Source organism: Caretta caretta, chromosome 28 (assembly GCF_965140235.1).
Source record: "Caretta caretta isolate rCarCar2 chromosome 28, rCarCar1.hap1, whole genome shotgun sequence".
NCBI lineage: Eukaryota > Metazoa > Chordata > Testudines > Cheloniidae > Caretta > Caretta caretta.
This window is the reverse complement of record NC_134233.1, coordinates 14,732,538-14,757,430: the sequence shown is the minus strand read 5'-3', so window position 1 is coordinate 14,757,430 and position 24,893 is coordinate 14,732,538. Positions and strand designations below refer to the sequence as shown.

Below are 24,893 nucleotides of genomic sequence, written 5' to 3'. Positions count from 1 at the left end.
TATTCTATGATTCTATATGGTGATTGATCCACCGGGGGTCGATTTAGCAGGTCTAGTGAAGATCCGCTAAATCGACCGCCGGTCGCTCTCCCGTCAACTCCGGTACTCCACCGGAACGAGAAGCATAACGTAAGTTGACGGGAGAGCTTCTCCTATCGACTCAGTGTGGTGTAGACACTGCAGTAAGATACAGCGACTACAGCAGGGGTCTCAAACTCAAATGACCACAAGGGCCACATGAGGACTAGTACATTGGCCAGAGGGCCACATCACTGACACGCCCCCCCGGCTGCCCCTGGCCCCGCGCCTGCCATGAGGCCCCGCCCCTGCCCTGCCTTTTCCTACCCCTTCCCTGCCCTCATTCCAACCCCTTCCCTGAAAGGCCTCGTGTTTGAGACCACTGGACTACAGCTATGTGAATAACTTAGCTGCGTAACACAGTTGTGTAGCTTAGGTCGACTTAACCCCATAGTGTAGACCTGCCCTTACAAATGTAGCTTTTTTTTGTTACATAAATGAACTCAAAAAGAAAACAATGTAAAACTAGAGCCTACAAGTCCACTCAGTCCTACTTCTTGTTCAGCAAATTGCTAAAACAAACAAGTTGGTTTATGTTTATGGGAGATAATGTTGCCCGCTTCTGCTAAAACAAACAAGTTGGTTTATGTTTACGGGAGATAATGTTGCCCGCTTCTTATTTACAGTGTCACCTGAAAGTGAGAACAGCTGTTCGCATGCCACTTTTGTAGCTGGCATTGCAAGGTATTTACGTGCCAGATATGCTAAACGTTCATATGCCCCTTCATGCTTCGGTCATCATTCCAGAGGCCCAAGCTACTGCCGCTAGGGGAGGTGGATTACCTACACTGAAGGGGAGGGGGGGGAGTTATCTTACTCTTTCACCCATAACTTCATCTTTAATTTCCTTTTCATTGGTTTATCCCATAGGGCTAGCCTGCTGGCTTGCTTCTTTATATCCTGCCTTTATTGTTCGTTTATTTGATTATATTTGGCTTATATTTTTGTATAGGACTATTGTGTGATGTTTGGCTGTAACACAAGGATCCTACAGGTCTGTATCCTGTATTGACTTGTGACCTTTGGCATAGATAACTGGCCTAACAGTTACCCTTTGAGATTTTGGGTAACTAAACACGTTTAGTTAAGAAATTTGGGACTCAACGGTAACCACAAGGTACACCGCCAGAACATGGAGGTAACGAACAGAAACTGGTTTGAGCAACAGGTTTCGAGAATGAGCTCATTGGCATTAATATATATGAATATATTAGACTATAGGATAAGTGCACCCCAATATTATGGGGGTGAGGAAATTAGATTTGGGCATGGAAGGTTGGGCACTGGCATGAACATTCAGAGTGCTCAGACCCCAGAAGAGGGCAGACCACCAAGCGGAAGCCGCTCTCGCTAGCTTTTTCCAGCTCTTGGCTTTTTCATCTTTATCTTTTGAGTCTTTTAGCTGTTAATTTAGCTACTCAGCTGCTGACCCTTCAGCTCTATTATTCACCATCAGTGTCGAGCGTTGAGGAACCTGGACCATCGGACTCATTTGGCAAGCCAAAGACGGGGCTGGTCCTTTGACTCTTACCACCGGGTCCGCAAGGAAGGGAGTGAGTATGTTAATAGAGGAAGCTTTTATAAAATGATATTATAATACCCCCAGAACTGTATTATTTCCTTTTGATTTTGTGGTTTGGAGCTTTGATAACTTTCCCATTTATTTTAATAAAAGTCTCCGAGGCTTTGTTTTGTCCTCAGCGCGAGTGTTCTTGCCACAGCTCCCAAGGGTCCTTGTGTAATGCCGACAGATCCCGGTCATCGGCGGGTGGGATCAAACCTCGGACCTCTGGAGCTTAGTGCATCAGCCTCACCCCATGAGCCAAAAGCCAATGGGCTGTTTGCTCAGGCTGTAGAGGAGACTCATTCTTCTCTCTCTAAGTGGTCTCCATGCCACCAGATGGGACAGAGCACCACACCCAGGAGGTGCATGGGTTACACCTGCAAACTGTTGGAACTCACGACATTTGATTCTGTGTAGCCTGGTTCTGGGACGAAAACCCTCTGCTCCGATCAACTGGCAAGTCTATAACAATAATAAACAGCCCCCCAAAAATCAGGCAACATTGGTAACGCTAACGAAGGCTACGTTTTAGTCACAGTGGGTAGTTTTAGTAAAAGTCCTGGAGAGGTCACGGGCCCTAAACAAAAATTCATGGGCCATGACCTGTCCAGGACTTTTACTAAAACTGCCCACTGTGACTAAAACTTGGGCGGGAGTGCACTGCAAAGTGCAATGGTCTGGGGCACCACGGGTGCTGGGGGAGGGGGTCGAGGTGACTTGGGCCCCCCTCTGGTGCTGGGGAAGAGGGAGGCTGGGCTGCGGCACATGGCCCAGGACCCCTGCTGGTACGGGCCGGGGGGGGGAGATAGGCCGCGGCGTGCGGTGGGGAGCCGCGCTGATACTGGGGAGGGCGGGCCATGACGTGCGACCCAGGACTCTGGCTGGTGCTGGGGGAGGGAGGGTTGGCGGGGCTCCCTACCCGGCTCCACGACCCTGCAGCTTCTAGGTGGTGGAGGCAGGGGCCAGGGCAGGAGCCCCTCCGCGGCTCCCGCCACAAGCGCCGGCTGCCGCAGCTCCCATTGGCCAGGAATTGTAGCCAATGGGAGCGGTGGGGATGGGGCCTGATGGCGCTGGGCGGAGATCCCCTCCGCTGCCTAGGAGTTGCAGCCTCCACTCCCAGGTAAGCGTCCCCTCCAAACCCTTGCCCCTAGCCCCGAGCCCCCTCCCACACAGCCAAACTGCCCTGGGCCAGCACCAGCCACTGCAGAAGTCGCGGAAAGTCACAGAATCCGTGACCTCCCTGACAGACTCGCAGCCTTAACAATCACACATTCAAAGATCACAAAAACTTGTCATATACGTTCGTTTTCTTTTGATCCTCATTGCCACCAAGTGAAACCAAGTTGTGGTTTGTCACGACATAGGAGCCTCCAAGTCCCACTTTCCAGTTTTCCATTCCATGCATCTGAAGAAGTGGGTTTTTTACCCACGAAAGCTTATGCCCAAATCAATCTGTTACTCTTTAAGGTGCCACCAGACTCCTCGTTGTTTTTGTGGATACAGACTAACACGGCTGCCCCTCTGAAACTTGGTCCCACTTCTGTGAGTTCATATCTCTCTTGATTTTCTGCCATATGCATTGATGGAAGGGGTCTCCTCTGTGGGAATGTTTGCACTGTGCAAAAAAACCCCTCTCTTGTATTTTCACATTTTTTAATCTTTTGAAGTAGATGGAGGTAGAGGAGAAGAGATGCAAATACATAAAACACAAGAAAAAAAACTAAGGTTTGATCTACACTACAGTCCTAGATCGGTATACTAACGTTGGTCATGGGTGTGAAAAATCCACATCTCTGAGCGACCTAGTTATACAGAACTAACCCGTCACAGACAATGCCAGGTTGGTGGGAGAGCTTCTCCTGCTGGCAAAGCTAATGCCTCTCAGGGAGGTGGATTAACAAAGCCAACATGAGAGCTCTCTTCTTTCAGCATAGAGCTTCTTCATTAAAGCACCACAGTGGTTACTCCTGCGGGAATTCTGCACCAAAAAAATCAAAAATTCTGTGCACAATATTTGAAAATTCTGCATAGTTTATTTGTCAAAATAGTACAATATAATCATGTCAGTTACAATTATTTTGGTAATTTCATAGAATCTTAGAATATCAGGGTTGGAAGGGCCCTCAGGAGGTCATCTAGTCCAACCCCCTGCTCAAAGCAGGACCAATCCCCAATTAAATCATCCCAGACAGGGCTTTGTCAAGCCTGACCTTAAAAACCTCTAAGGAAGGAGATTCCACCACCTCCCTAGGGAACCCATTCCAGTGCTTCACAACCCTCCTAGTAAAATAGTGTTTCCTAATATCCAACCTAAACCTCCCCCACTGCAACTTGAGTTTCAAAAGATCTGTCAACAAGTATGTCTGTAACAATACAGACCAAAAAAAAAAAAAAGAAAAAAAATCTGATAATTTTTTTCTTTTTTTTGCAGATAGATTCCTTACCAGGCATATTAACACAGAACTTTGTGCAATTCATTTAAATTACAATACAGAGCTGTATTTCCTGCACCTGTCAGAAGCAGTGCAAAGGCTTGGGGGAGTCGGGGGTAACGGAGGAGCAGAGAGAGAGGGAGGGAGCCTAGGAGTGAACCTGGAGGGTGTTAGGTGTGGGTGGGAAGTTTTTGTTTGTGTGTGTGTGTGGGGGGGGGATTGTTAGGGTGTTGGGAAGCCTCCCCCATGCAGACCCTGGCTGACCCCAAGCATCTTCCATTCAGGCATGTCTGCCCCTGTCCCCACACTCCTCATCCCCATGGGTCCCCTCCTCCATCCCTAGGCTAAACGCTGTCACCCCACTACCTCATGCTCCAGCCTGTCCTCCCCACTAGCCATTCTGAACCCCTATCTGTGACCCCTCGGTAGCCCTGTGTACCCCCCTCTGTCCTAACCTGGTTCTGCGGTCAGTGTGCTGTGATGAACTCCCACTCCTGGGGGAATTCTGCAGCACTGGACATAAAACCGTGTATTTTCCTGCCTAAAATACGTTTTGCCTAAGAAGTGCTGAAGTTCCGACTTTTGCCCACCATTGGCCTCTGGTGGGGAAAAGGAGGAACTGCAGCATATCTGAGGCAAAATGATTTTTAGGCAGGAAAATACAAAATTATGTGAGACAGATGAATTCTGTGCATCCGCAGTAGCGCAGAATTCCCCCAGGAAGAAGCGGTGCAGCTCCACGAATGCTGCATTTTTAAGTGCAGACAAGCTTTATGAGACAAAAACAGAATCAGGACTCAATATTCATGCATCCTAGAGCCTGAAATCGGAGCCCGACACATTCAGTCCCCTCTTTGGTTATTTCCAGAGCATGAAAATCCTTTTTACCCACTCAGGCAGCCAGTTTGGGATCCACAGGGAAGGAATATCCTCCAAAGGACTCTCTCTCTCTCTTTGCCTCATGAAATTTTGAATCCAAACAGTGAAGGATGATTGTTCTCAGGCTAACCATGACATCTTTTGGGACTGTAATCAGTGACACTGTTTTTAGAACACCATTCCTTAGTTCAATTTCCCTTGCGTCATTGGTCACCATAGCTACCTTTAGTGGGTGAAAACCAAGAACTGTGTGCATATTGTTTCTATGCCAGTTCTTTCCAAATCCTTGCCCTTGGTGAGGGTAAATTTACACTTCTCTGAAGTAGAACCCTTACCAGACCACTTGAAATCTCAGCAGTGTTAGTGAAGAGTCACTTTCCTAAACATGCCCAGTGTTTCTTTTATTTGGTGGCACAGATCTAGGCTAGGGACTAGATACAGGCCTGGGTCGGGATCTCTGTAAGTTACCAAAGCTGGAGTTTCTATTAAAAAAGTTATTTTTCTGCAACTATTTCATTTTATACACTGATCTCATTTTATACAAATTTGCCTCACCTACAAAGAGTAAATTCAACAAAAAACCCTTACTTCTATTTCCTCCACATTTGCATTATGAAGGGCAGCATTTCCCATATCATTGGATCAGCTAGGAGAGATTTCTGTAGGGTTACAAATGCTTTTGGAACCAACTATATGAACATTTTGCCTAGTGCCAAGTCACTTACTGTGGAATTCTCTTCCCAGATCATCTGAGCTAATAGTGAATTAAACACTAGTACTCCTCTGGGATCATCTGCACTTCCTTCAGTTAGTTCCAGTTTGGGGTCTGCTGTTGTTCACCATTTCCAAGTGGAGATTTTAAATCACTGCTCTTTCTTTTGTTAGCATGTCCAGTAGATTGGCGCATTCTCTCCTACTGACTGAACTGCGCTTGAATTTTCTCCATGTCATCATGCAGGGGTGGGGGGAAAGCCAAACTAAAGTGAGAAATCATTTTAGCAAATAGCCATTTGTCTCAAAGTCTCCAATAAATCTGAGCAACATCCTGTCAAACTAAAGTAATCGCCATGTGGGTGACCAAACAGCCCAGAAAGAGAGAAACCCACATTGCAGAGAGGTAGACGACATGAAAATGAAAGAGTCAAGTGAAATTCCAGAGCAGGTTACATCTGATGACTCGGAATCAGGGCAAGAGATTCTCCCATCATGTTCTCCACTGATCCATTCAAACCTGCTTCACTCAGCACTGTCATTATTGAGTTATGTTATTTCGCAAAGTTTTGGCATCCTCATATAGGGAGAAAAAACAGCCAAACTTCCCAGAAGTGGCTTTACCAATAGATGGAAACTGGGATTTAAACTCCAAACGATCCCACTGTATGGGGAGATTTTGATGGATCAGTACCAATAGTGAAAAATTGATGATCATACGTGTTGCTAACAGCAGCCAAAACTTGTGGGCCTTTTTGAGGGAGGGCAGCTTAGCAGAGAATCATACAATCATAGAATATCAGGGTTGGAAGGGACTTCAGGAGGTATCTAGTCCAACCCCCTGCTCAAAGCAGGACCAACCTCAACTAAATCATCCCAGCCAGGGCTTTGTCAAGCCTGACCTTAAAAACCTCAAAGGAAGTAGATTCCACCACCTCCCTAGGGAACCCATTCCATGCATGACAAAGCCAGGAAGGAAGGGAGCCTCTGGCTCAAACTTTGCCTGCACCTACGTCCCTCCCTGATGAAATCGCTGTTGGATGTGCTGGGGCCTATGTTTTAGGAGAAAAGCAAGAGGCCTGTCTACATTTGCCCTCTCAGAGGTGTCCGTCAGGGCCTCAAGACATGCAAAATTTACAGGAACACATCTGGCTAATTAGCAAGCAGAGAAAACCTCTCACTTAGCTTTTGAAATGGCTTACCGAACATGGTTTGGTTTTTTTTGCTTGATATGTCATTGTCTACCAACAAGGATAAAGAAGCGGTGAGAGGTTTGGACTCTTCGGGATCTCTTCATGGATACAATTTAGGATTCCCAAGGGCAGCTGAAAGATGGGCCAATGCACCGCTTGAGAGCCACACCACACTTTGGTAACTATCGAGGGTTGGGGGTGTTTTCCTCGCATGTTGCAGATGTGTGTAAGTGCTTGAGACTCAATAAAATAAAGCTTTAACTGAGACCCCTCTTGTATTGTATTGTTTGTGCCAGCAAGTTATTGGTTGGGTGGCCATGTCTCCACGGATTTATTTCCTGACACCACCTGGCACAGAATAAAGTTACCTAGAGCTTTGGGTTGAAAGAACCCCGGGTTATAATACTCTGTTTTCGATCCATTTGAATTCCCCTTTGAAACTTTCATCAACTTCAAGCATATAAAAGGTTGTTTGAATGAGGAGGGAGAAAAATTCTTCTTCTTAACCTCTGAGGACAGGACAAGAAGCAATGGGCTTAAATTGCAGCAAGGACAGTTCAGGGTGGACATGAGGAAAAACTTCCTAACTGTTAAGCACTGGAATAAACTGCCGAGGGAGGTTGTGGAATCTGCACCATTGGAGATTTTTAAGAGCAGGTTAGACAAACACCTGTCAGGGATGGTCTAGATAATACTTAGTCCTGCCATGAGTGCAGGGGACTGGACTAGAGGGACCTCTTGAGGTCCCTTCCAGTTCTATGAATCTATGATCTCCCGCCCTAGTGACACTGAGCAGCCCTCAAGTGGTGAAAGAGCAGGTTAAGAACTATTTAGAAAAGCTGGACATGCAGAAGCCCATGGGTCTGGATCTAATGCATGCAAGGGTGCTGAGGGAGTTGGCTCATGTGATTGCAGAGCTATTGAGCACGATCTTTGAAAACTCGTGGCAATCGGGGAGGTCCCGGATGATTGGAAAAAGAGAAATATAGTGCCCATCTTTAAAAAATAGAAGAACAACAATCTGGGGAACTACAGACCAGTCAGCCTCACCTCAGTCCCTGGAAAAATCATGGAGCAGGTCCTCAAGGAAACCATTTGGAAGCACTTGGAGAGGAAAGTGATCAGGAACAGTCAGCATGGATTCACCAAGGGCAAGTCATGCCTGACCAACCTGATTGCCTTCTGTGGTGAGATAACTGGCTCTGTGGATATGGGAAAAATGGTGGACATGATAGATCTTGACTTTAGCAAAGCTTTTGATACGGTCTCCCACAGTATTCTTGCCAGCAAGTTAAAAAAGTATGGATTGGATGAATGGACTATAAGGTGGACAGAAAGCTGGCTAAATCGTCGGGCTCAACGGGTAGTGATCAATGACTCCATGTTTAGTTTGCAGCCAGTATCAAGCGGAGTGCCCCAGGGGTCAGTTTTGTTCAACATCTTCGTTAATGATCTGGAGGATGGTGTGGATTGCAGCTTCAGTAAATTCGCAGATGAAACTAAGCTGGGGGAGAGGTAGATACGCTGGAGGGTAGGGATAGGGTCCAGAGTAACCTAGACAAATTGGAGGATTGGGCTAAAAGAAATCTGAGGAGGTCCAACAAGGACAAGTGCAGAGTCCTGCCCTTAGGAAGGAAGAATCCCATGCATGGCTACAGACTAGGGACCGAATGGCTCGGCAGCAGTTCTGCAGAAAAGGACCTAGGGGTTAAAGTGGACGAGAAGCTGGATATGAGTCAGCAGTGTGCCCTTGTTGCCAAGAAGGCTAATGGCCTATTGGGCTGCATTAGTAGGAGCATTGACAGCAGATCGAAGGCAGTGATTATTTCACTCTATTTGGCACTGGTGAGGCCACATCTGGAGTATTGCATCCAGTTTTGGTCCCCCCGCTACAGATGGGATGTGGACAAATTGGACAGAGTCCAGCAGAGGGCAATGCAAATGATTAGGGGGCTGGGGCACTTGGCTTATGAGGAGAGGCTGAGGGAACTGGGCCTATTTAGTCTGTGGAAGAGAAGAGTGAGGGGGGATTTGATAGCAGCCTTCAACTACCTGAAGAGGGGCTCCGAAGAGGAGGGAGCTCGGCTGTTCTCAGTGGTGGCAGATGACAGAACGAGGAGTAATGGTCTCAAGTTGCAGTGGGGAGGTCTAGGTTGGATAATAGGAAACACTATTTCACTAGGAGGGTGATGAAGCACTGGAATGCGTTACCTAGGGAGGTGTTGGAATCTCCTTCCTTAGCAGTTTTTACGGCCCGGCTTGACAAAGCCCTGGCTGGGATGATTTAGTTGGGGTTGGTCCTGCTTTGAGCAGGGGGTTGGACTAGATGCCCTCCTGAGGTCTCTTCCAACCCTAATCTTCTATGATTGTATGATTCCATAAAGAAGATAACCTCTGCATGGCTGAGATGGAAGGTTAGAGTTCTGGAGTGATGGGGAAGGAGGGGATCCCTCCGACACATCCCATATCCTTTTCTTCCCACCCCGCTCCTGCTTTTTGTTCTATTAACATTTATTTTAAATGAGAAAAATGGAAGGAAAAACAACTACAGTTCAGCGCAACCCTGGGCATTGTGAGGACGGGGAATGAGACAATCTCTCCTCAGAGGGGTACACGGTGACTCGAACAACAACTTTGCAGTGGTAGGAAGAGTAAAAATGTGATTCTCCAGGTTTGTTTAGACTAGGAAATGTGATGGAGGTTAGGTCAGGTGAGGAGGAAATGTTCTAGATCACCCCAGCCAGTATACATGGCTTTACAGGAAAAATTGTTGGTTTTTTTTTACATAAGAAAAGCGAAGGCAAACTAGCTAACTCCATGGAAATCATGGTGATCGGGGTCAAGTAAATTTTACCTCCATTTAGCTAGCTGAGGTCATACCTATGTCCTCCACCTGAGGAGACAGACATTCCTGGACATTCCTGATAGGAAGGACACATACTTCTAAGACTCATAGGACAATGGGGTTGATAGAAAGGACCATGGGATTCAACCCAAAAGAAGAGAAGGAGTACTTGTGGCACCTTAGAGACTAACCAATTTATTTGAGCATAAACTTTCGTGAGCTAGCTTATGCTCAAATAAATTGGTTAGTCTCAAAGGTGCCACAAGTACTCCTTCTCTTTTTGAGGATACAGACTAAAACGGCTGCTCCTCTGAAACCCAAAGAAGGTTGAGCTGCAAGAGGCAAAAGTGGGCCACTCACCTGGCGGAGCTGAGGGACTATGGTGACGCAAACGGTGCAAGCTGCATTGCATGTCGGAAACAGCAAAAGACTTAAAAAAAAAAAAAGTTTGACAGTTCTAGACAAGGGTTTCATGGTGTTGTTCCCCCTTACAGTTTCTCTGATGACAGATGCGTTCTGAATGAAGCTTTTCCCACACTCATAACTCTCATAGGGTCTCTCTCATATGTGGATTCTCTGATGCGTAGTAAGGTCTGAGCTCTGTGTGAATCTTTTCCCGCACTCACAGCACTGCGAGGATCTCTCTCTGGTGAGGACTTTCTTATGATAAAAAAGGGCTGAACCCTGAGTAAAGCCATTCCCACACCCACAGCATTCATAAATGCTCTCCTTTATGGGTTCTTTGATGTCTAATAAGGTATGAGCTCTGAGTGAAGCTTTTCCCACACTCGCAGCATTCATAGGGTCTCTCTCCCACATGGATTCTCTGGTGTGTAATAAGGCTTGAGATTTGACTGAAGCTTTTCCCGCACTCGCAGCATTCATAAGGTCTCTCCCCCGTGTGGATTCTCTCATGTCTAATAAGGTCTGAGCGCTGAATAAAGGTTTTCCCGCACTTACAGCATTCATAGGGTCTCTCTCCTGTGTGGATTCTCTGATGTTTAGTAAGGGCTGAGCTGTCAATGAAGTTTGTCCCACACTCACAACATTCATAGGGTCTCTCCCCTGTATGTATTCTCTGATGAGTAATAAGGTTTGAGCTCCGTGTGAAGCTTTTCCCGCACTCACAGCATACGTAGGGTCTCTCCCCTGTGTGGGTTCTCTGATGCGTAATAAGGTTTGAGCGCCTAGTAAAACTTTTCCTGCACTCAGAGCATGCATAGGGTCTCTCCCCTGTATGGATTCTCTGATGTGTAAGAAGGCTTGCTTGCTGAGTGAAGCTTTTCCCGCACTCACAGCATTCATAGGGTCTCTCTCCCACGTGGATCCTTTGATGTTTAAGAAGGGCTGAACTGTCAGTGAAGTTTTTCCCACACTCACTGCATTCATAGGGTCTCTCTCCTGTGTGGATTCTCTGATGCATAAAAAGTTTTGATCTCCGAGTGAAGCGTTTCCCGCACTCGCAGCATTCATAGGGTCTCTCCCCTGTGTGAATTCTCTGGTGCGTAATAAGTTTTAAGCTCTGAGTGAAACTTTTCCCACATTCACTGCATTCGTAGGGTCTCTCTTTCATGTGAATTATCTCATGTCTAACAAGGCCTGAGTGGTAACTGAAATGTTTCCCGCACTCAGTGCATGTATTTTTTCTCTTTTCTGTGAGTATTTTCTGCTGGGTTACTGTTTCTTTGAGGTCCTTCTGAGTTCCCCACCCATTCATCGGTTTACATACATTCTCCCCTTTCTGGTTTCCCCGTTCGCTCTCCGGCGTCTCCTGACTCTGACAGGCTTTTCGCTGCTCATTACTCCTGAACACTTTCCCTTTGGATCTTTGTGATAATACCCCATTTGGTTCCACTTGCTCAGCGTCTTCATGCTGGGGTTTCTGCTCCTTGTTCTTCCTCACCGTCCCATCACCTGTTGGGATGCAGAGAGAAGCCTCAGGAAAAGGGAGGGGCAAACCCAAATAAGAGCTAGAGTGAGAGAAAATAAAAATCGGGATCTGAATTCCCCCAAACTCTTCCCTTCTATGGGAGAGAGGAAGGGATCAATTCTGCCGCAAGATCCCACCCAAGCTCTCAATGGGAAGGGAGGGAGGTACTGCCAGGTGTCAGTCAGAATCAGTAGGAGGGCATGAGTGATATGTACCCTGAAGTTACAACACCTCCTGAGGAGACTCCTGAACTTAGAAAGCTCTCATGGTCTTTGTGTGGAATCCCAGCTCTTTCCTCCGGACACTTACAGATTCTGAGTTTGTTTAATGTCTCCTCACCAGTATAGTGAACTCTAAGAATCTCTCTTTCCTTTGACCTCTGGGGCCCAAAACTCTTCCCTTTGTTCCAGGTGGGAAATGATATCAAGTTTGTAAATTGGAAAGAAAGGGGAGATCAGCTGAATGTATAGGTTTATATATTAGTTCAACCACAGTCCACGGTAGACCAGTAAAATCCCAGGGTCAGCTCACCAGGTACCCAAAGGTATACAACACTCTGCAGGGACGGAGCCGGTAGGAAGCCTCACCAACCCCCCCTAGTAACAGCAGCCCCCACTTCCCTAGCCCCCGGACTGGCCCCCCAGCCAAGTTTTTGTCACGGCGGGTATTTTTAGTAAATGACATGGACAGGTCACGGGCCTGTGAATTTTTGTTTAGGGCCCATGACCGGTGCAGAACTTTTACTAAAACGGAGCCTTAGTTATTATCAAAGAGGCTACTAAAACATAAAGAAGGTAAAACCATGTGCCGGAAAGTGAAGATGCCAGAGAGAGGGCAAGTCCCCCTGGCACTGCTCCTTGCTGACCGAGCGGTCCAGAGACAATGTGAGAGTCCTGGGGAAGCGGGGAACAGCCAGCATGGGCTGGTGGGGTTCGGTGGAGTCAGGAATAGGAAGGGCAGGGAGATCACTGAATGCAGGATCTCAGCAGCATTAGGTGTCAGGAAATCACATTTTGCAGAATTAGGGAATCTAGTGAGTTGGATGTAATGGGTGGGGGTATGAACATCCCTGGGTGTGGAGATGTGACGGGGTGTACAGGCCCCGCACTGGACAAGAAGGGGTTAACCCCACACGCTGGGCAGAGAAAGCCACGCCCCCTCGCCCCTGCTGGGCATGCTCCAAGTGCTGTCTCAGTATAAAAGGGAGACACCCAGCTCATTCCAGACTGACCGTGGGAGAGGCGGGACACACGCTGCTGGCTCCCAGCCCAGGGAACAGCCAAAGCCCCAGACTGCAGGACCTGGAGACACTGAGACCTAGGCAGACACCTGGATACCTGCGGATGCCCCTGTGGAGGCCAGAGTCACCAGGGGTAGCGAGACCCTGAAGACGTCACGGACACGGCATCAGGGGATACAGGAGGAAGAAGCCCAGGGGAGCCAGGATGTGGACCCAGTTAGTGACCCAGCTTTTGTGTTTCAGCTGGATCCCTGCCAACTCCGTGGCACAGATGCTTGCCACTACCAGGGCCTTGGACGGGGACCCGGTGGAAAGCGAGAGCCCTGGTCCCCCTACCCTGGCCACCACCCCCTCCTTGGTGGTGGCCCACTTCCCTGACTCTGGCCAATAAGCTGCATTGTCCTGCTGAGGGGGGCTGTTTTATGGACTCTGACCACCAGGCCATACAGCCCAAGGGAGAGGGAAATTGAATTGATTCTGGCCACTAGGCCCTCGAGTCTGAGTGAGAGGGTGCCCATATTGACTCTGGCCATTGGGCCGTACTGCCCTGAGGCTAAGGGCAGGCAGGCGGACTTAACTGGGGGGCAGCGGCACCCTCACCCCGCCCCCAAAGATGGATGGGGTGTACAGGGCCTGCGATGCATAATGGAGAACGCGGGCGCCGGTCGGCTCCCACTGAAAGGCCCCGTAGGCGAGACAGCTGACGAGTTGACGACCCCTCTGTCCTGACTAGCAGTCACTCTGACCCGAGAAGGAGATGGGCAAGTTCCTGAAACGGCTGCTGGAAAACCCCCAGCAGCAGGTGACCAACTGCAGCAGCCCAGCAATAACAGATGATACAAGAGCTGGCCGCACAACACCGGGTGCGACAAGAACAGTTGGTCCAGCAGGTGCAACCAACAAGATCACCTTCCCCTGCCACAGCTGGGCTGCCAGAAGGGACCCCACCTGTCGGCCTCCCAATAAACCTCACAAAGGTGGGGCCTGGCAATGACCTGGAGGCGTTTCTAGTGACTTTTGAGCAGGTGGCTACCGTGGCCCCTGGGCCACCCTCCTGGCCTTATACCTGATGGGACCAGCCCACGCGGCATCCCGGAATCTGGACCGGAAGACGTTCTGAGCTACGAGAAGGTGAAAGCAGCCATCTTGGATCAAACCGGCATCAACCCCGAAACTTTCCGCCGAGAACCATAGCCCACGAAACGGTCCGGGGCCCAGGTGGCAGAAGCCGTCACTTTAGAAGAGTTCACCCAAATCCTCCCCGGTGTGCGTGGGGGAAGAAGAGGATGCAGCGACGTCGGCCAGCGACATTGGCTGAGACCGTCAAGTTGATGGAAGACTATTTGGCAGCCTAGGGGGGCAAAACCGTGACCCTGTACACCCGAGAGCCTGGGCAAGAGGGATGGCCCAGCAGGGAGTTGAGGGGGGACGCAGTCGCCCCAACCAGGGGACCCACAACGCATGCCCCTGATGCTACCTGCTAATCTGAACCCCAACCGAAGATGGCCAGCCAGCCAGCCGACCTACAGCCCAGAGAGAGCAGGATCTGTTAGGGGGTCCAGCCCTGACAAAAGGCAGACCTGGGGACCAAGAGGGACCAAGACCGCTGCTATGAGTGTGGCCAGGAGGGGCACTTTTGGCGAGACTGCCCCTATATGGACTGTAGTTATGGGCAGGTGTGCATAGCCAGCCCTTGGGCCCGGAAAAGTGGTCCAGAGAAACTCCTGACCCCCATACGAGTCGACGGGATCTCCACAACAGCCTTGGTAGACTGGTTGCAGCCAGATGCTTATCCGGGCCGGCCCAGTACCAAACCTAGACTGGCAGGGACTGAGACACATCTCTAGTATATCCACGGGGACATATGGCCATATCCGACCGCGTGGGCCAGTCTGGAAACTAGCCACCATGACTAGGTTCTCCAGGTGGGTGCAGCCCCCAAAATTGGCCGACCCTGTGGTCCTGGGACAGGACTGGCTGGGGATCCAGGAGATCCTACGTGAATACAGTTGTCGACCCGCAGAAGAGGGGAAGAAAGGGCTAGCAAGCTGGGGATTACTTGGGCACCGATCAGAGCCTGACTCAGGAGAGTGGCCATCCAACCCCACCGAGACTTCAGGTGACCCATACCCTGATGCGGAGACCCCCCATGAAGGATGCCCACGCAGAGCTGGAGCACGACAGGGACTCATCAGGGAACAGAGGGGGGACCCCACCTTGAGCCGAGCCTGGGAGCAGGTTATGAACCCAAACCGACGGGCGAGTGGAGAGGTTTAACGGACCCCACAAGGTGATGCTGCGTAAGTTGGTGGGAAAATGACTCTGGGCACTGGGACACGTCACTCCCAGCCTGGCTGTTTGCCATATGGGCTGTTCTCCAAGCCTCGACTGGGTTCTCCCCTTCGAGCGTCTCTGTGGGAGGCAACCCCTTTTTCCTTCTCCAAAATAAACACTGCTAGGGTTTGAAGATGCCTGTTTTGTCACTCTACAACACTGACCCCAGACGGACGAAGGTATCTGCACTCAGCCTGATTTGCTGGGCAAGTGAGGTTCATACGTAAGTTATTGTCGCCCAGGGCCCGGTGTCGGTCACGGTAAAATTGCAGAATTCCACTGCAGGAGAGGGAAAAGCCTGCGGCCTGACAGCTGAGGGGGGCACTCAGAGAGACCCGGAAGGGGACAGGGTGCAGCTAGCCCGGTCACTCGTTATGAGACCCACTCCCCTTCCTCCCACTGGTCTCACCCCTCTCCACCTCCTGGGTCTCCAGAAGCAATTGCTCTCGGTGTTCTCGCTTCCGCTCTCAGTCCCTGCAGGCCTCTTCGCTACCTGTTCCCCAAAATTTCCTGTTTCCCAACCACTTTCCCCCACTGTCCTGAGCGATCTCTGCTTCAGACTCCAACAGGGCAGAAGTAAGTATGGCAATACACCAGATACCAGACCACCCTTCGTTCGGGGCAATACACCAGATACCAGACCACCCTTCGTTCCCCGATGGGGGCAGCGCGGCCTTCAGAGCTGGTCTCCCGGCCAGCAGCCGCCATTCTCTGGACGCCCGGATCTGAAGGCAAAAACCAGAGAGAACGGCCAAGTTACAAGAAATTTGTCACATCCTGTGATTTGGGCAAAAAAAAAAAAAAATTAACTTTGAAATGCTTTAAAGAAGAACCGATCTGTCTGCACATTGTAAAAGATGCCACTTGATAGAGCAGAGAAGTTCTATCGGGCTGGTTTAATACGATGCCATGAGAGAGGATCCTTTATAGGTCAGCTTTTCTTCGGGCTGGTCTGTTACTGCTTTCAAATAACTCTGCAAACACACAGAATAAAAGCTTAGTTCACCCATTTCGTTTTTGTATTTGTAAATTAAAAAAAAACAAACAAACCAGGAGTAAGTCATTTAAAAGAGAAGTACGCTCTTTCACATATTCCAGGAAAACGTGATGGACACTGCGTCATCTGCTCCTGGAATTTCCACTGTCCATAACTGTAAAAATTGGAGTCTCACGAGATGAAGGCTTAAAAAACCCGTCAAACAGAACACAGACCACACTGAGCTTGCTTCGGCGGGGGTTCTGTTGTTATAACTGCATAACTTAGCAACTTCTACGTCAGCTACAGAATAAAAAGAATATAAATATATAAACAAGTGCAAAATTCTGGACTTAGAAAACACGGTTAAATCGCGGACAACGTCTTTACAAGAATCATCACTTGATTAGGCTAATCGAAGCGGCGAAAGTTGATGCCAGAGCTTATTCTGAAAAAAAAGTTCCCTGTATTAGGAATTAATTTGTCAGGAACCCGTACGTTCTAGCTTTAACACACGTAGAAGATCAGGGTTGGAAGAGACCTCAGGAGGCCATCTATTTGCGGATGATACTAAACTGGGAGGAGTGGTAGATACGCTGGAGGGGAGGGATAGGATACAGAAGGACCTAGACAAATTGGAGGATTGGGCCAAAAGAAATCTGATGAGGTTCAATAAGGATAAGTGCAGGGTCCTGCACTTAGGACGGAAGAACCCAATGCACAGCTACAGACTAGGGACCGAATGGCGAGGCAGCAGTTCTGCGGAAAAGGACCTAGGGGTGACAGTGGACGAGAAGCTGGATATGAGTCAGCAGTGTGCCCTTGTTGCCAAGAAGGCCAATGGCATTTTGGGATGTATAAGTAGGGGCATAGCGAGCAGATCGAGGGACGTGATCGTTCCCCTCTATTCGACATTGGTGAGGCCTCATCTGGAGTACTGTGTCCAGTTTTGGGCCCCACACTTCAAGAAGGATGTGGATAAATTGGAGAGAGTCCAGCGAAGGGCAACAAAAATGATTAGGGGTCTGGAACACATGAGTTATGAGGAGAGGCTGAGGGAGCTGGGATTGTTTAGCCTGCAGAAGAGAAGAATGAGGGGGGATTTGATAGCTGCTTTCAACTACCTGAAAGGGGGTTCCAAAGAGGATGGCTCTAGACTGTTCTCAATGGTATCAGATGACAGAACGAGGAGTAATGGTCTCAAGCTGCAGTGGGGGAGGTTTAGACTGGATATGAGGAAAAACTTTTTCACTAGGAGGGTGGTGAAACACTGGAATGCGTTACCTAGGGAGGTGGTAGAATCTCCTTCCTTAGAGGTTTTTAAGGTCAGGCTTGACAAAGCCCTGGCTGGGATGATTTAACTGGGAATTGGTCCTGCTTCGAGCAGGGGGTTGGACTAGATGACCTTCTGGGGTCCCTTCCAACCCTGATATTCTATGATTCTATGATTCTATGATCTAGTCCAACCCCCTGCTCAAAGCAGGACCAAGCCCCCACTAAATCAGCCCATCTGCAACATCTGTCTCAGAACTGGCAAGAAACCACGCTTTCTCTCTCACAATACGTGCGGTGTATAGACAACAGGAGCCTGGCCTGGTGATTTTACTTCAGGATACAGAGACCGAAGTATGGAAGAACATAGAAGTGTTCTTTATTCATCCCGACAGCAGCAAATCTTGGAAAGGTTGGCAGACAAATCTACACCAATGTAGAGCGGCTCCAAAACTCTGAACTGCCAAACCACAGCAGGAGCGGGGGATGGATCCTTGCAACCTTCATGAGTTCAAAGCGGCTATTGTGGCCCGTCAAGCTCCCCGTGGGGGCCCCCCCCCCGGACCCTCCCCAGCGCGCTGTGGCCCTAGCCTACCTCCAGGCCAGGGGTGGCCAAACTATGGCCTCGGGGCCGGATCCGGCACCTCAGGGCTTTGGATCCAGCCTGCAGATTTGCCAACCCCATGGTGCTGAGGGCCCCACACTGCCCTCGCGGCCCCCGGGGGGAAGGGGAGCAGAGAACTCCATGAACGGGGACCCACGGCCAGTGGGAGCTTCGGGGGAGGTACCCATAGGCAAGAACAGCTCATGGAGTGCTCTGCTCCCCATCCCCCTGGGGCCACATGGACAGGGTGCCCACCGCTTCCCGGAGCACAGGGGGCCGGGGCCAGGGCATGCAGGGAGCCTACCCTGGCCCCAGTGCGCACCCCTGCCTCCCCGGAGCCGCTCAAGGTAAGCGGCGCAGGGCCGGAAACCGAACCCCTCCTGCAGCCCGCACCCCAACTCCCTGCCCTGAGCCCCCTGCCGCACCCCAAACCCCTGCCGCATCCCGCACTCCCTTCTGCACCCCAACTCCCTGCCCTGAGCCCCCTGCCGCACCCCAAACCCCTGCCGCATCCCGCACTCCCTTCTGCACCCCAACCCCCTGCCCTGAGCCCCCTGCTGCACCCCGCACTCCTTCCTGCACCCCAACCCCCTGCCGCATCCCGCACTCCCTTCTGCACCCCAACTCCCTGCCCTGAGCCCCCTGCCGCACCCCAAACCCCTGCCGCATCCCGCACTCCCTTCTGCACCCCAACCCCCTGCCCTGAGCCCCCTGCTGCACCCCGCACTCCTTCCTGCACCCCAACCCCCTGCCGCATCCCGCACTCCCTTCTGCACCCCAACTCCCTGCCCTGAGCCCCCTGCCGCACCCCAAACCCCTGCCGCATCCCGCAACTCCCTTCTGCACCCCAACCCCCTGCCCTGAGCCCCCTGCTGCACCCCGCACTCCTTCCTGCACCCCAACCCCCTGCCCTGAGCCCCCTGCTGCACCCTGCACTCCTTCCTGCACCCTAACCCCCTGCCCTGAGCCCCCTGCTGCACCCTGCACTCCTTCCTGCACCCCAACCCCCTGCCCTGAGCCCCCTGCTGCACCCCGCACTCCTTCCTGCACCCCAACCCCCTGCCGCATCCTGCACTCCCTTCTGCACCCCAACTCCCTGCCCTGAGCCCCCTGCCGCACCCCAAACCCCTGCTGCATCCCGCACTCCCTTCTGCACCCCAACTCCCTGCCCTGAGCCCCCTGCCGCACCCCAAACCCCTGCCGCATCCCGCACTCCCTTCTGCACCCCAACCCCCTGCCCTGAGCCCCCTGCTGCACCCCGCACTCCTTCCTGCACCCCAACCCCCTGCCGCATCCCGCACTCCCTTCTGCACCCCAACTCCCTGCCCTGAGCCCCCTGCCGCACCCCAAACCCCTGCCGCATCCCGCACTCCCTTCTGCACCCCAACCCCCTGCCCTGAGCCCCCTGCTGCACCCCGCACTCCTTCCTGCACCCCAACCCCCTGCCCTGAGCCCCCTGCTGCTCCCAGCGGGCAGGGGCAGAGCGGGGGCTGGGGGGAGGGGTGTGATGCAGCCCTCGGGCCAACGTACGAGTCCTCATGTGGCCCTCCTGGTGATTCGAGTTTGAGACCCCTGCCTTACATGGATCAAATCTTTGGCTCCTGCAGTCAGGTTTCTGCATGCTCCCAAAAATAACGTAAGGGAAGGCGCGAACCCTGGCAGACGGAAGGGGAGATGGACCCCATCTCGGGCTAGCGCAGAGAAGCAGAGAGTGGAGCCACTGATAAAACTGAGGGTGATTTTCAGCTGAGACGTATGTCTGAAATTATTTGTAAAAGACAAAATAATAATCATGAATAATCCCGTCTGAGCCCCCGAACCCCTTCTGCACCCACATGGGGAAACTGCCCTAGATGCATGGAGCACCTGGCGTTGCTGCTTGCCCCCCCCCACCCCCCCAAGCCCCCCAGAGCTCCCTAGGAGGGCACAGAGGAATGTTTGGGGGCGGGGGGATGCACTCTGCACATCACCGCTCACCCCTCTAACGTTCCTCCATGCGGACAAAGCAGGGAGAAATCCGGGCGCCTCCCCATGCATCACCTCTGTGAGTTTGGGGGGGGGGGCAACACCCCTTATGTCCCCCCAACTCTGCCCATTCACTGCACTCCCCACTGTCACTCACTGCTCTGGGCGCCCCTCTGCCCATTGGCATCATGCCCCTCTTCTACCACCCGGGCGGGCACCCGTGTCGCCAACACCTAAAGCCGGCCCTACCTGGGCAGGAGCTAACTGGAAGCCCTGTTTGTTTATAACCTAGTCCCTCTGTCCCGAGATGGTCCCTTGGCTCACAGTCATCACAAACCGATGCCCGGTCGTTGTGTCTCTCCAGGGCACTCCATTCATATATGGACAGTTCCTTATAGCGTATCCCTGCCAACCTGGGCAGGCCTACCTTACTCCAACAGACGTTAATTCCCCGGTCCCAGAGGAGGAATTAACGCCTTCACCCCCAGTGGGTAACAAAGCAAAACGAGAGAGGAAACTGAGTCATACATATTGTTCATGACAAAAGAATATTAATTAAGAATGCCCACATTCTCCACAGGGCGATACGGGCAAAGTGAAGGGCTAGGATGATAAATCGTAAAATCCGGTCTGAAAAGGACATCAAGAGGGCATCTTGTCCGACAACCCTGAGGCAAGGTGAGGATGTAGTTCCCCGGATTCTCCTCCTTCCCTTTTCCCCCTAAAATACAACCCCCGCCCCTTCAAAAAGTTCTAAAAAACTTTGAACTACGGTTCTAATTATCTGACTGATCTCAGTCACTTGCCACGTCTCTCAGCTAGTACCCGCCACCCCACTGCCGCGACGGGGAAGCAGCGTCGCAAAAGTGACTAACTGAGGAGTTTGGCACGCGGAAAAGCGAGGAGCCGGCGATTGAAAGGCACGCGACGTGTGCATGAAAAGCCGCGAGGCCGAGGCTTCTCTGATTAGCCACAATATTTCCAGTCATCTACAATCACAATAATGGTTTGGACCGAGAGAACAGACTGGGGCCATTGAACCTGGCACCCATGCACTTGGGGATAGACATTTCAGCCCTGCCACTGATACCTTTCAGGCACTGTGCATTCGGCATTTCGCTTGCGTCCCGCAGGAGTTCCTCTTGGAAGTTTTTGCCCTCGGATACCAACATTTCTGGGTTCAGAGCAATATTTTAAAAGTCCTTGAAAACACACGCGCAGACTCTGACATGGTCTGCTCTCATCCCTCTGTTGATAAGGGCTGTGGAAAATCCCCCTTCCCCCATCCAACATGTCTATTCTGGCAAAAGCTCGAGTGTAGACACTGGTATAGTATCGAAAGCATCAATTAAAAAAAAAATCAAGGAAATTAAATGCCCATAAACTACGTTCAAGGAAAGTCAAGTTGCCCAGTGTGGTCTCATGCCTTTCACCATAGGGACAAGGCTAAACGTAGACTTCGGGAAACCAGAAAATGAAGAGCTCAAGTACATACCACCCTCACAGTGTAACCTTAACTCTGACCCCCCCCCCCCGCTCCCGCCCACACACACACAACTCCTGAGAGTAAGAGCCACTGGGAATGGTTTAGTAAGGTTTTGCAAAGGTTAACTAATGACCACAAGAACTGGAGACTTCTTTTCCTGAAGGATGTCAAGATGGGAAGATAATTTAGTCATACACAAGGTAGTCAGTTCAGTATAGTCGTGACCGGGTGAAATTCGATGGCCTGTTATACAGGTCAGACTAGATGCCCGATCGTCTCTTCCAGCACTCAAATCTATCAATCTACAATAGATACGAGGAAGGACTAAGAGAACATGCCGTGTTTGTGTTGTGTTCACAGACGGGAATCCCAGCATTTATCGGCATGCCCTCCGGCTGCGTGCACGGGGTCAGCCGTAGCTGTAATCGGATGGGGGAGGGAGCAGTTGGGGCGGCTTGGCAGAGCTGGGACTGTGGTATGGAGGGAGGTGCGGGTGACCCCGGAGGGACCGGGTCTGCCCCATGGCCATGCTGAGTTTAGTAGATTGTGTCAGGATAGGTCTAGGGGCACGCATGCTCGTGCTCTGCAGTGCGAGGGGTAAGTGAAGATGACGACTCCGGAGGATTCCTGCCGGAGAGGATAAAGGGGTGGCCTCATTCTGCACGCCTGAGCCGGTTCCCGTGGAGTAGAGTCAGGGTTTGAGTGCAGGCCAGGGGCAGGCAGCTTCTGTTTGCTAGGACAGAAAGAAACCCAAATATCATCGGAGCAAAAGGAAAGGGTTAGACTTTGTGCGGTACTGCTCCTGGGCTCCGTTCCCGGAACGGTTGGTAGCAGGGGAGGGCAGAGGGCGAGTGTGTGTGTCCCTGGCAGGTCGGGGCGATGCTGAAACTGGGCAGAGTTAAGGTGGCACTGTGAGGACGACGTGAACCTTAACCCTGCATTTCCCCTGCCAAGAACCGAGGGGACGGGAACCCTTACCCAGCGAGGTCACGTTCTCACAGGTCTCCTGCATGACGTCTCTGGAGAGGGCTCTCTGAGCGGGGTCCAGCAGAGCCCCCTCTTCCCTGGTGAAATATACAGCCACCTCCTCGAAGGTCACCGGCCCCTGAAAGAGCAAGAGTCCAAAACTCAGGACCTGCTGCCCCAGTCATAGCCCCACTATTCGTGGGGGAGAGGAGCCAATCAAACGGAAACTCTGGGTGGTTCGTTATCAACAGAGTCCCACCCCCACACCGCTCAGAGCATCCAGGAAACACCAGGGTGAGGGGCGAAGAGACACCCCTCCTCTCTCCCAGCAGATCCATCACACACCTACTAGCCACAGACGGATACAGGAGATGGAGCCCCTAGCAGGGTCCCAGGGCGAGCTGCCTGGTAGGAAGCCCAACCTCTTCCTCATTGAGAGCAGCTGGATGTGAGGGGCCAAGGCAGCTTCCCTAAGCCTCCCTGGAGGGTGCCCCCTTCAGATCTTGCAGCAGCCAGGGGGTTTGTTTCCCGTTTCACAAATCCCACTAAAACCCCCAGGGTCTGTTCACAGAATCTAAGCCTCAAACTAAACCAGTCCCAGCCTGTCCCCCTCCCTTTCTCCACCTTGTAGGTTTCCTCCCCTTCCCACCTCCAGACACAACTGCCCAGAAGCGCCCCCCTCCCACGTATTCACTGCCCCTCTCCTTCCAGCAGGAACCGCCCCCCCCCCCCGCATTCTCCTGGGGATCCCTTCCTTCCCTGGCTTTGCTGCGGCCCTTTCTCGTCCCTGATCCTTGGTCGCATGGAGCGAAACATTAACCTTACTCTGCAGCACTAAACCCACAGAGACATTTCTAATCCCTCCCAGGGACAGGGTCTGAATCCAACGCTAGGAAAGAGCAGAACCAAAGGAGCCCCCCGGGGGGATTCCCCCTGACACTATCCCCAGGGCAGCACGCAGGCGGAACAGGGAGAGTCAGGGGCTGGTTTTTCCTCTCTCTGCTCCTCACCTTGTTCACAGGAACATGATTGTGCCCAGGGATGGTGCAGCAGGTGTGTCTGGGAGTCTGGCAATCCCCCTCACTCATTTCTCCTCTTCAGTCCCTTTCTCTCCCCCACTTTCCTCTCTCCTTCCACCCTCTAGATGGGAGGCGTGGTCACCATCCCATTCTCGGGGGCTTTCTCTCTCCCGCCGCTGGCCCCGCTCTGTGTGTGCTGGGAAGGGGGATCCCAGGCAGGAAGACGTGTTACCAAAAGCAAGTTATTGGACGCAGTACAGGGTGCGTGGGAGAAATGGAAGGGCCTGGGTGAAGCAGGTCAGACGAGATGACCTAATGATCCTTTCTGGCCTTAATGGTGGGAGCAGCTCTGGGGCTCACAGACATATAGGGAGTGGAGAGGTCTCTCTCAATCCCTTGGGAGTTTCTGGGTCAGGAGTTCCCATCAGCAGCGCCTGGGGCTAGTCCCAGCTGGAGAACGTCCCCACCTTGGCGGGGCTTAGGGGGAGCTTTAATGAAGGTCTCTCCCCAGCAAAAGCGTGGTGGACAGCTATTCTCCACTAGCACAATGGAAATCTCTATGATTAGGGTAAAGCTCATTAATACTTAGCCCTGCCATGAGTGCAGGGGACTGGACTAGATGACCTGTCAAGGTCCCTTCCCGTCTTACGATTGTATAAGACACAAGAATAGTGACACGGGTCAGACCAAGGGTCCATCTAGCCCAGTATCCCGTCTTTTGACAGTGGCCGGCTTCAGGGGCAATGAACAGAACAGGACAATGAATGAGTGATCCATCCCCTATCATCCAGCCCCAGCTTCTGGCAATCAGATGGTTAGGGAGACCCAGAACATGGGGTTGCCTCCCTGACCATCTTGGCTAATGGCCACCGAGGGACCTATCCTGCGTGAAATGACGTCATTCGTTGTTCGACCCAGTTATACGTTTGGCCTTCAGAACGGCCCCCTAAAAGCCAGTTCCAAAGGTTGACTCTGCATTGTGTGAAGAAGTAACTCCAATTTTCCTTCTTTTCCACTTGCTGCCTCTTAATGTCATCCAACCCCTGCTTCTTGTGTGATGAGGAGGGGTAAACGACACGTCCTTATTTACTTTCTCCACACCAGTCATGACTTTATAGCCCTCTATCATATCGCCCCTTAGCCGTCTCTTTTCCAAGCTGAAAAGTCCCCGTCTTATTAATCTCTCCTCATATGGAAGCCGTTCCAGACCCCTCATCATTTCTGCGACCCTTCTCTGTTCTTTTTCCAGTTCTAACTTTTTTCCAAGGCGGGGCATGCAGCGTTCAAGGTATTCAAGCTCATTTCTAAGCAGTAAAATCCCAGAGCCAGCTGCTTTAAGCTGCAGGACACTCTGGGATATTTAACTATTCCCAGCTCTGCTGGGAACACACAGCCATGC

General features: G+C 51.4%; 1 protein-coding gene and 1 long non-coding RNA gene across 2 annotated transcripts in view; one reads left to right on the top strand and one right to left on the bottom strand.

Moving 5' to 3' along the window:
* LOC142068386 (uncharacterized) overlaps positions 1–23,595 on the bottom strand; it is a 67,295-nt gene extending 43,700 nt beyond the window's left edge. The window contains 4 exon segments of the mRNA XM_075123801.1: positions 9,952–10,423; positions 10,425–11,616; positions 22,488–22,614; positions 23,486–23,595. Coding sequence (XP_074979902.1) covers positions 9,952–10,423; positions 10,425–11,616; positions 22,488–22,614; positions 23,486–23,563 — 1,869 coding nt within the window. The 5' untranslated portion in view covers positions 23,564–23,595.
* LOC142070338 (uncharacterized) lies at positions 4,291–7,124 on the top strand. Its single transcript, XR_012666296.1, has 2 exons — positions 4,291–4,943; positions 4,993–7,124. It is a non-coding gene; the product is annotated as an uncharacterized LOC142070338 (long non-coding RNA).
* Positions 23,596–24,893: the final 1,298 nt, after the last annotated feature.